The following is a 12500-nucleotide window of genomic DNA, read 5'->3' as shown; positions in this document are numbered from 1 at the left end:
GGCCATTGCTCTAAATTTTTGACGAATATTTTTAAATCCCGATGCAATATATCAGCTAAATACATAAATATAAAAGAGTTATGACAATCTCTGACCCCCCCCTTGACAAAAAAAAAAAGGGACTTTTTAAATATTCATTTTGGTATTCTCTGGTAGCTAACTGGCAATTCTGATTCTGAATGTGCCCTCATCACACACTAAGAGGACACTACCAATGACAGATGTTATTCCTGTATCTACTAAACATAATATGATGAGATATATATCTTAATCACAGCTGCAGCAGTTTTTATTTGTATGAAATGCCTCACGGGGTACTGTAATGTTACTGCAAAGCCTGTGATGACAAGCGGTACCTCTACAATCATGTGCAGTTATTGCTGTTAGTACCTTGCAAAAGGGGGGGACCAGGTACCAGCTACACTTCAGACTACCATGCGAATGCCATAGAATGCATCAAAATTGACACAGAGATCAGATTTTAAAAAAATAAATAAAAGAGGAAAATGCATCTTCAACTTCAAAGCCTGATATCTCAAAACTACACCTTTGTCCACATTTTTTTTTTGTGTCATTCCATAACTACTTGGGCAATTCTAATGGGGTTTGGATCATTTGAAAGCTGAATAAATTTGCAATTTTTTGTGCCTGGGGATTTTCATTTCACGTGAAAAAAAAATCCATATATTAATATTCTATATTCATAACAATGAACATTAAAAAAACACTAAACTCAGAGGAAATTTCTAAATCTGAATCACACAAGATTTAGGTATTGCTATAGAGTATAAGTGGTATTTTTTTTTTACAGGTTCAGATTTTGGATAAGTGAGATACACAACTTTTTTTTAATTTTTCAAAAACTTTTTTCAAAATAACTTTTGTTTATTATCCAAATGATATGAAACTTGGTGGATTAAATCATAGTATACATATAACATAAAAAATTGCGAAAATCCATTTATAATTATCAAATTTCGTTCTGGAGTATGAAGGGGCCGTCGTGACAAATGTTTTCAAAAATACTCGAAAATTTTTAAAAAATCTCCTGCAATATAGCAGGCTTTGGCAAAATTTTCCTTCTAGGTAATACAAGTCCATATACTATACCTCATGTTCATAAGACTAAACATTTAGAAAAAATAAATTCCCACTAAACTAATAGGAAATTTTAACATCTGGTTTTTGCAAGTTTTAGATAATGCTATAGAATAAAGGTGGTACTTTTTTCAACAAGTTTATTCAATGGATAAGTACAATTTAAAAAATTTTGTGATTGTTCAAAAACATGTTTTTCTTAAATAACTTTATTATGTATTATCCAAATGATATGAAACTTGGTGGTGTTTATCACTTTATATGTATGCATAACATATTAAATCACGAAAATCCAATAAAATTGAGGAACTTTGTTCTCGAGCGTGATGGCCCCCTTAAATCCCATGATCCGATGGAAAAATCTGGGTTGAGGGCCAGGTAACATCAACATGCCATCATTGGGGAAAATGGACGTGTGCCAGGTGACGTGAACTTGCACAATTATGAACAAATACCAAGGTGTCGGAAAAGACACGCCACGAGCACACAAACCTCTTTGAGTGTGATTCGACTCATTTGGCATTTAGAAGGGGGCATCACAGCATTATTGCTAACGATAAACGAATGTGAAATGTAAAGTGCATAAGCCATGACTGGAAGAGTTCTGGCTTCAGGGAAGACATCAATTCCATGCTACGCACTGTATTCTTAGCTGCCGAGTTATTTACTAGAGAGAGAGATGATATGAAGTCTGTGCAAGGAAAATAAGCCATTACCATCTGAATAAAACAAATAAAAAGACAAATAAGGTCACTGGAAAATGGCAAAAAGGCTAAAAAAGTTTACACAAAGTAACTTTACAAAGGGGAGGCACAGAGTCTTGTCACCACTCATGGGTGTTCACATGTGCCCGCCCTACGCAATACACGCCCAAGATGCTGGCTACTTACGTAAATAAACAAATGCCCGTATTTTCCATACTTTGACTTCTGTGATTCACCCGGATCCAACAGGTTAAGAGGCTCTTACCCCAGTTATAAAGAAAGGTTAATAGTTATATTACAAATAACAGTTATCAAAAGAGAAGAGAAAGAAAGAGGACTCTTAAAAAATAACAATAATAAAATTATAAAAAAACAAAACAAGGATGGATAAGGGAAAACAAAAGGAAAAGGAAGAAAAAGAAGACAAAAAAAAACGAAGAGCAAGAAGCATGGTGATGACTATCAGACTGTTGAATACAGAAAACACAAAAACTCACAGCATTGTCAGGGTGGAAGATGTAGGAAGCTGGTGAATTGTCCATGATCACCACCTTGTGAAGATCGCGGCCTAGACGGCTCAGGTCCTTAACGTAATTGCCTCGATGGAAGACGCATGACTCACGGAAGAGCCTCGCCCGGAAGACCCCCCACTTGTCTAGCAGGTTAGCCACTGGGTCCGCATACTGGAAAACAAAAGGGGTTCAGAGTGACTTTATAGTTAAAAATACTTTTGATGCTCCTTAGAGTGTGGGTGCACACACCGACCCCCCACCCTTTTCTCTATCTTGCTCCAGTCATTTGATCATAAAAAAAGGCAATTTTTGTTAACTCTCTCTAACAGACAGTTGGAGAAAGTAATTCCTTTTTTCATATGTAATTCTCATCCCACTACTTTATAGGTGACATTAGGCCATAAAAAAAAAAAGTCAACTTAATACAAATGTCACGTCATATGCTGATTTTTTATCTAGTTTTTGTTTTTGACGGGATAGGCGCAATTGTTAAACTTTTTTTTTTTTCTTAAATGAACTAAAACTCATATCTTAACAAAATATTAAAATCTGCCCAAGACACACCTTTCACATTCAAATATTTCTCTTAATGCAAATGACTAATTTAGAAGTACACCAAAATTGTAGGAACTGTACTGTTCCAAACAATTTCAGCAATTTAAAATTTCGAAGTTTTGAAGTTTTGAAAAGTTTTAAAGTTTTAAAGTTTTAAAGTTTTAAAGTTTTGAGAGAGAGAGAGAGAGAGAGAGAGAGAGAGAGAGAGAGAGAGAGAGAGAGAGAGAGAGAGAGAGAGAGAGAGAGAGAGAGAGAGAGAGAGAGAGAGAGAGAGAGAGAGAGAGAGAGAGAGAATTTAAATAAATCATTCTATTTCATCTACAGTACCAATAAATGATTATATCTCTCAAATAAATAAATTGGAATTTTTCCATAGTGTTTCTGTCCTATAGCTCTTAACACCTTTACACTATCTATGACTGAATCTGAAAAGATTAGACACTGAAGACACTGTATGGGGATTATTATATAGTCATTGTAGGCCACATAATAGGAGAGGTTGGGAACCAATGGTTTTATATATTCAACTGTAACATTATCAAATATGGTAATATTACCATAAGAAAAAAGAAAAGAAAGGAAAGAAAAAATTTATAATTCTTAAAAATAACCCAAAATTTATAAAATAATCACAGAAATTTTGTATGGCGTTTCTGACTAAGAACCAAAACAAGCCACCAACCTTGGCCAAACTGGCTGTGAAAAGCACACACTCGTACAGCTCCCCCATCTTCTGAAGGAAATCATCCACATACGGCCGTTTCAATACATACACCTGGTGGATGGTTCCGTCTATTTCAACAGGAACTATGAAATCAGCATTGCTGATAGGCTGAAAAGGAAAGAAGTATTTTGAGGGATCCACTTTTTCTTTTCTTTTTAAATCAAATACTGCAGAAATGACCAACATGGACTGAAGGAGAATATATATCCGTATATTCACCAAGGAAAAAAATGAATAAAAGAGCAAATTGTACAAATGATAACAAAAAATAAATTCATCAATAGATAAGAAATAAATACATAATCATATATATCAAATAAATAATTCATAAACCAGTAAATAAATACATGATTCAATGAAAAGAATAAGATATCAATCAAGTGATATCCTTGAACTCTCACCTTGAAGGAGGAGTGGACAAGCGTCTCGTCAAGGTCAATAACCATGCACTTCTTGTGCATGTCTCGATGGCTGACTGCTGGCAGGAGGTGCCGCTGTGGCCCCGTGGGGGGTTGTAGGTGGGTGTAGGGAGACACATCTTCTGAGACACATACGCCATTGGCCGATCCGCCACTGTCGCTCTCTCCTGACACACAACAGCAGAATAGCGTGCGGAAGATGCTTCTTTTGGGCTTCTTCCCATTCTGGCTTCCTGCAAAGAGTAGATAGGTCTTAGCGAATCTGGTCAACTTTCTTGACAGCATCAAGCGTTGTAATGATATTGTCTCAAGGAAGAATGAAAGAGAAGGGAAGGGGGGAAGGAAGAAAAGGGGTAAGTATAGGTAGGAGAGACAGCTGGGCAAAAGAAAGCTTTGGTGAAAAGAGAAAACACAAAGACGAGTAAAAATTACATTTACAAAAAATTATAAAAAAATATTTATGATACAAATGTAGCAATTGCAGTGTAATCCTATTTAAATGCTGTGTGTGTGTGTGTGTGTGTGTGTGTGTGTGTGTGTGTGTGTGTGTGTGTGTGTGTGTGTGTGTGTGTGTGTGTGTGTGTGTGTGTGTGTGTGTGTGTGAGTGAGTGAGTGAGTGAGTGAGTGAGTGAGTGAGTGAGTGAGTGAGTGAGTGAGTGAGTGAGTGAGTGAGTGAGTGAGTGAGTGAGTGAGAGTGAGTGCCACATTTCAAAATACTTAAGTCTACCAAAAACTGTGAAAGAGAATGAAATGCTAATGCTATCAACCACATTATCTTTAAAAATTCATTCTTGAGTCTAATTCTAAATGACCACCAAATCCTAGTTAATGTCTCCAGCCATAGCCAACACCCACATCAAAGTTCATCACAGTCTTTCAGCAACACATGTAATCCTGCTAACAAACAAACAGACATATTTGAATTTGCGGAGTAATAACATCAGAAAAAATACCTATACACCCATACTGTACACTTACACAAAAAAATGAAGAGGAATATAATGACACTCAATCACTCAACTCACTCTCCTTCTAAATATGATAAAGAGGGAGAAGAATGCACTTGAAGCCACAGTGAAGTTGAACCACACTGCTTGCCTTGCCACCACGTGCATGCAGGGCCACAGCCACAGCACCTGTCGCCCTTAAGAGCAACAAGCTTTAGTCATGCTCTAAGTCATTCAAAAGTTTGAATGGGATACGCGAATTAGATGCAGGGGTGAGGGCGGGGAGGGAAGCGAAGGGGAGGGAAGCGAAGGGAAGGGAAGGGAAGGGAAGGGGTGTGGGTGGGGTGGGGAGGGGGAAGGGGAAGGGGTGTGGGTGGTGTGGGGAGGGGAAAGGGGAAGGGGACTAGAGGGTGTGACCGGGGGGGGGGGGGTGAGATGGTAAGAAACCGAATGCGTGAGGAGGGTGGAAAGAGGAGAGGAGGGAGATGGGAAGGGGAAATGGAGAGGGAGGGAGAGAGAGGAGGTGAGGGGTTGTGAGAGGCCGAAAGGGGGGGAAAGATTATAAATATAATGAAAAAAATGTTGGTAACACCAAACTAAATGAGATAAGAAGTAATAAAAAGTCACGGGTAAATGGAGCGGTGAAACAGAGGCACAAGCAAACGGAGGCGAGAGAATGTGGGTCACAAGCAAAACGGCTGAGCAGAGCGAGGCGCGCCCTTCGTCCGAACGCCCGCGCCACCCCCCACCCGCCACCCATCACCCACCCGCCACCCACCCCGCTTGGGAACACAAGGGGGCCGTTATGGTCACACGTGCTCCCTCCTCTCCCACCTCTTCCCCCTCCCGACTTCCTTTACTCCCCTCCCCTCCCTCCCCTCCCACCTTCTCTTTCCTTACCCCTTCCACCCTCCTACCCCTCCCCCTCCCTCCACCCCGCCTTCGTCTACTACCGTCCCTCAACTCTCCCCCCCCTCCCGTTAACAACACCCCCCGTTCCCCTGTCACCCCCTCCCCACTATCACCTCTTTCCCCCTCCACCTCTTCGCTTCCACGTTTTCCTTTAATACTGTCCCCCTCCCTGCTAACACCCCCCCTCCCCCTCTACTCCTTCGCCCCCTTCCCCACTTTCACCCTCCGACTCTCCTACTCCCCCACCCCCCCTCCCTGCAAGACAAACTGTTGTGCCATTAGCGTCTCTGCACGCAACAACCCACATTATCTCCCCCTCCCTCCCTCCCTCCCTCCCTTTCCCCTCCCCGCCCTGTTATTTCTTCCCCCTTGCCTCTCTCGTCCTACCCTACCCTACACCCTCCCTACCCTCCTAGTCCGTGTCCCCCCCCCACCCCCCGGCATCCTTCCCTTCGCCCTCCCAGCCCTCCTCTTTCCTACGCCCCCCTCGCCACCCCCTCCCCCCGCCCCCTCCTCCTCCTATCGGAACTCTCCTTCGGCAGTTTAAGCGCCTGTGTACTGTAGCCTCCGAAGCCCCCGCCTCGCGCGACGGGGAACAAGGCGTCGAATCCCCAAGACGTTTCAACGGCAGGATTTCAACGGGGGGGGATTTCAACGGGAGGATTTCAACGGGAGGATTCCAACGGGAGGATTTCAAACAGGAGGATTCCAACGGGAGGATTCCAACGGGAGGATTTCAACGGGAGGATTTCAACAGGAGGATTTCAACGGGAGGATTTCAACGGGGGGGGATTTCAACGGGAGGATTTCAACGGGAGGATTTCAACGGGAGGATTCCAACGGGAGGATTTCAACGGGGGGGATTTCAACGGGAGGATTCCAACGGGAGGATTCCAACGGGAGGATTTCAACGGGGGGGATTTCAACGGGAGGATTTCAACAGGAGGATTTCAACGGGAGGATTTCAACGGGGGGGGATTTCAACGGGAGGATTTCAACGGGAGGATTCCAACGGGAGGATTCCAACGGGAGGATTTCAACGGGGGGGATTTCAACGGGAGGATTCCAACGGGAGGATTTCAACGGGAGGATTCCAACGGGAGGATTTCAACGGGAGGATTTCAACGGGAGGATTCCAACGGGAGGATTTCAACGGGAGGATTCCAACGGGAGGATTTCAACGGGAGGATTTCAACGGGGGGGATTTCAACGGGAGGATTTCAACAGGAGGATTTCAACGCGGGGGGATTTCAACGGGAGGATTTCAACGGGAGGATTTCAACGGGAGGATTCCAACGGGAGGATTTCAACGGGGGGATTTCAACGGGAGGATTCCAACGGGAGGATTTCAACGGGAGGATTTCAACGGGGGGGGATTTCAACGGGAGGATTCCAACGGGAGGATTCCAACGGGAGGATTTCAACGGGAGGATTTCAACGGGAGGATTTCAACGGGAGGATTTCAACGGGAGGATTCCAACGGGAGGATTTCAACGGGAGGATTTCAACGGGGGGGATTTCAACGGGAGGATTCCAACGGGAGGATTTCAACGGGAGGATTCCAACGGGAGGATTTCAACGGGAGGATTTCAACGGGGGGGATTTCAACGGGAGGATTTCAACGGGAGGATTTCAACGGGAGGATTCCAACGGGAGGATTTCAACGGGAGGATTCCAACGGGAGGATTTCAACGGGGGGGATTTCAACGGGAGGATTCCAACGGGAGGATTTCAACGGGGGGGGATTTCAACGGGAGCATTTCAACAGGAGGATTTCAACGGGAGGATTTCAACGGGGGGGGGGATTTCAACGGGAGGATTCTAACGGGAGGATTCCAACGGGAGGATTTCAACGGGGGGGATTTCAACGGGAGGATTCCAACGGGAGGATTTCAACGGGAGGATTTCAACGGGAGGATTTCAACGGGAGGATTTCAACGGGAGGATTTCAACGGGAGGATTCCAACGGGAGGATTTCAACGGGAGGATTTCAACGGGAGGATTTCAACGGGAGGATTTCAACGGGAGGATTCCAACGGGAGGATTCCAACGGGAGGATTTCAACGGGAGGATTTCAACGGGGGGGATTTCAACGGGAGGATTCCAACGGGAGGATTTCAACGGGAGGATTCCAACGGGAGGATTCCAACGGGAGGATTCCAACGAGAGGATTTCAACGGGAGGATTTCAACCAGGAGGATTTCAACCAGGAGGATTTCAACGGGAGGATTTCACCGGGGGGGGGGATTTCAACGGGAGGATTTCAACGGGAAAATTTCAACGGGGGGGATTTCAACGGGAGGATTTCAACAGGATTCGCCCGCCGCAAACAGCATTAATCGGACACGCGAACGCCGCATCGTTAATACCGGACGAATGTACCGATACGCGGAGTGTATGTCAATTAAGAGATAACAACAACCACCATAATGGCAACAACAATGCCAATACTAATAAAAAACAACTAAAATCCCCCCCCAAAAAAAAATAATAATAATAGGCAGCCAAAGAAGAACAACAACAACAAACAAAAACCAAAACAAGACGCACGCACGCGCTCCCGCAACAGGAAGCAGCCGACGCGGGCCATGTCTACCGCCGCCGGTAGCTGAAGCCAGCAACCCGCAATCTTGAAACCTTTTTTTTTTCTCTCGCTGCCTTTTTTGTTCTCGTTCGTGCCAGTTGCATAATTGCGTCTCCCAGTCATGCTGCGCACGGCAAGGGCAGTGTACTGCTGACTCTTGCAAAAGGGGACCGACCTCTGAGTGAGTGAGAGCGCGCGCGTGTCTTTCTTCTTTTTCTTTTTTTCTTTTTTAAGGGGAGCGTAGGGGGAGAAAGAAATAGAAAGAAAGAGAGAGACAAAAAAAAAAAGAAAGGAAAAAGAGAAGGAGAACAAGAGAAGAGAAATACAAATGAAGAAAGAGAATACACAGGCAGTGCAAGCGCGGGATCCTGTTCCTGTGCCTGGGAAACCAAGGGCGTGACGGGCAGTACGATCCCCGTGATCGCCGCCGCCGCCGCTGCCGCCGCTATCGCTCACAGGGCCTCTCCGGCCCGCCCGCACTGTCGCCCAGATAAGCTGGTGCTCCTGACCCCGCCGCTACCAACCGCCACCGCGACGCCCCTTCACTCGCTCACTCATTCACAGTCTCTTCACTCACTCATGCTCTCACTCACTCACTCACTCATACATTTGCTTACTACTCGCTCGCTCAATCACATTCTCTCTCATTTACTCCCTTCCTTACTCACTTGCTCGCTCGCTCGCTCACTTACTCGCTCACTCACTCACTCATACTCTCGGTTTCTTTCACTCGCTTACTCATAAATATACACACATGCAATCCCAAACACGAACACACACACAAATTAATAAAACAAAAACAAAAAACTAAAATTTAAAACGCGCGCGCGCAGACACACACACACACACACACACACACACACACACACACACACACACACACACACACACACACACACACACACACACACACACACAGAGAGAGAGAGAGAGAGAGAGAGAGAGAGAGAGAGAGAGAGAGAGAGAGAGAGAGAGAGAGAGAGAGAGAGAGAGAGAGAGAGAGACAGAGAGAGAGAGAGACAAAAGCTGAGTTGCAGAGAGGAAAGAAATCTCAACAAGGTCCAGAGTGGCAAAGCCTGAAAAAAGGTCACAGACACGAGAGCAGACAGGATGAAAAATGAACTGAATTCCTTTGAGACGAAACTTCGTGATAGGAGTAAGAACGAGTATAAATGACGTACCCAGAGAGAGAAATAAGAAAATAGCACAGCAGTCCCAACGTGATAGAAATTGACAAAAAAAGGACAGGGACGACATAAACACACAGTTACAGCCAGGACGAGAAAACTAAAATCACTATTGTGATAAAAGCTCGAGAGAAAAAAACAATAACAATAATAAATAAATAAAATTCAGCAAGCAAGACCTCTACCGGGCATCTATCTAGCAACCCACGAGCCACATCCACATCCGATACGCACACACAAAGACCGCGTGCACACGAACGTTCGGTGCACACGATCCCTCTCGCATCAACAACCGTGAGCTGGACTACCACCGAAGACAAGAATAAAGAGTGACGAAGAAAAGATACAGCAACAAAGGGATAAATAAATTAATCGAAGGAAGAAAACATATCTCCCAATACGTGAAACAAATGATAAACAAAACATGTAAAAACACAAACACGCAGATACATTTGAAATAAAAAAAATCCGTGTTTGTCTGCCATGGTGTGGAAATACAATAAACAAAAATCCTAATCACAAAGCAAAGACCTCAATATACGCAAAAAACAACAAACAAACAAACAAACAAACGAGTCAATAAACCACAACGAAAATATAAAAAAGAAACAATCCGCCTGGACCCCCACCCCCGCCCCCATGCCCCCGCCCCCGCCCCCGCCCCCATTGCCTGGACCCCTCCCCTTCCCCTCCCTTCCCTTCCCCACATCGCCCTGCCCCCGCCCCCGGAGTAACGCACGGAGACAGCCTCTGGTCACGGAACATCGGCGATCCGTCAGTCTTCACGTGACCTTGGCTTCTCTCGCTTCACGCTCCTCTTTCCTCTCGTCGGATGGGCTCCTGATTCCCCCGAGGTTGTCTGTCTGTCTGTCTGTCTGTCTGTCTATCTGTCATGTCTAAATGTCTTATTCGGAGCTTTGTTATTTTGTTGACTTTAGAGAGAGAGAGAGAGAGAGAGAGAGAGAGAGAGAGAGAGAGAGAGAGAGAGAGAGAGAGAGAGAGAGAGAGAGAGAGAGAGAGAGAGAGAGAGAGAGAGAGAGAGTGTGTGTGTGTGTGTGTGTGTGTGTGTGTGTGTGTGTGTGTGTGTGTGTGTGCGTGCGTGCGTGCGTGCGTGTGTGTGTGTGTGTGTGTGTGTGTGTGTGTGTGTGTGTGTGTGTGTGTGTGTGTGTGTGTGTGTGTGTGTGCGTGCGTGCGTGCGTGCGTGCGTGCGTGCGTGTGCGTGCGTGCGTGTGTGACCTATCCATCAATCTATCTACAGCTAAATACAAATCAACGCAAGCCATTTGTCTCTTTGTCTGTCTGTCTGTGTCGCTTTTATCCGTCTGTCAGGGTTTAACATAAGGCTGCGCTGAGGCGATGACAAAACAGAAGACAAATGTAACGCTTCGCAGGAAAAATGAGATGACACTTTTGGAGTCGACCGCTCTTCACAAAATGACTCACTCACTCACTCACTCACTCACTCACTCACTCACTCACTCACTCGCTCACTCACTCACTCGCTCACTCACTCGCTCACTCACTCACTCGCTCACTCACTCGCTGACTCGCAAGCAAACTCTCACAAGCACACGCACACGGAAACACACACACGTACAAGCACAAGCATGCGCACACGGACACGCAAACGTACACGTACACGTACACATAAAAACGTACGAGCGTGCTTTACACTTAAGGCTTAATTTGGCAATGGCGATGTTGCCTTTTCTTTTTCCTCTTCCTCTTTTTCTTCTTTCTCAGCAACCCTGGTTCCTCCTACTCCACATTTCATTTTTTCTCAATTATCATTATATTTTCTTTTACATGCTCTTTCTCCTTTTCCCTTTCCTCATTTCTCAAACTATTCTACGCCGCACTGGTATGAAATGGAAGGGTGAAAAAAACAAGAGAATAACGGAAGAGGGGGAAGGATAGGAGGAGGAGAGGTGACAAAGGAGAAAAAGGGACGGAGGGATGAGGATACAGAGGAAGGAGGAGAAAGAGGAAGGAGGAGAAATACGAGGAGGAGGAGGAGGAGGAGGAGAAAGACGGCGACGACGAGGAGGAGGAGGAGGAGGAGGTGGTGTTAGAAGTAGGTAGGGGGGAGAGAGGGGGAGGGGAGACTGAGGTGGGGAGAGAGAGGAAAAGAAAGGAGGGAAGGGGTAACAAGACAAGGATGGGAAGAGGGGAGAGGAGGGCGAGGAAGACAGGAGGAGGAGAAGAGAGAAAAGGGGAGATGGGAGAGGGGAGAGGAAGGCGAAAAAGAGAAGACGGGAAAGCAAGGGGAGAGTGAGACAGAATGAGAGAATAGAGGAAGAGCGAAGAGAGGGAAGATAGGAGATAGGAGGAAAAGAAAGGGAGAAGATAGACAGGAGGTAAAGAAAGAAAGAGGGGAGACAGGACAAAAGCGAAGCGAGACGATGAGAAGGACAAACGAAGGAAAAGAGGAGCGAGGAGAAAATGAAGGAAGGGTAAAACAAAAGAGGAAGAATAGGGGAAAAAGAGATAAACGAGAGGAGGAAGAGGAAGAAGAGGAGGAGGAGGAGGAAGAGGAAGGGAGAAGAAGAGGTTGATAATAACGCATTAAAACCCGAGTGTGCTGTAAACACTCCCCCGCTCTCACGCACGAGAAAGTCTTGCTTAAACAAACAAACGCACAAGAAGCTGCTGCTGCTCCGCTCTCTGCCCGTTCCCTTTTTTCGTCTCCCATTATCCCTCTCTGTCCTTTTCTCTCGTCTTTTTTCTCCCTCTCTCTCTTTTCCCCTTGTTATTCATTTTCTTTCTACGTCTCATTCGTCCTTCCCTCTTCTCTTTATTCAATTATTTTATCAAGAAAACGAGACCGGGGGGAGAGGAGAGGAACGGAGAGGAAGAGA

At 45.3% G+C, this 12500-nt stretch overlaps 1 protein-coding gene across 1 annotated transcript in view; it reads right to left on the bottom strand.

Annotated features, from left to right (window-relative positions):
- The window catches only part of LOC113820423 (CTD small phosphatase herzog), an 87154-nt gene that overhangs the window by 1828 nt on the left and 72826 nt on the right, over nucleotides 1-12500 (bottom strand). The window contains exons 2-4 of the mRNA XM_070127298.1: nucleotides 3995-4245; nucleotides 3552-3701; nucleotides 2300-2485 (exon numbers count right to left, since the gene is read on the bottom strand). Of these exons, the coding sequence (XP_069983399.1) occupies nucleotides 2300-2485; nucleotides 3552-3701; nucleotides 3995-4245 (587 nt within the window). The remainder of the gene's footprint in view (nucleotides 1-2299; nucleotides 2486-3551; nucleotides 3702-3994; nucleotides 4246-12500) is intronic.

This window comes from Penaeus vannamei, chromosome 11 (genome assembly GCF_042767895.1).
Source record: "Penaeus vannamei isolate JL-2024 chromosome 11, ASM4276789v1, whole genome shotgun sequence".
NCBI lineage: Eukaryota > Metazoa > Arthropoda > Malacostraca > Decapoda > Penaeidae > Penaeus > Penaeus vannamei.
This window is presented reverse-complemented; position numbering and strand designations above follow the sequence as displayed.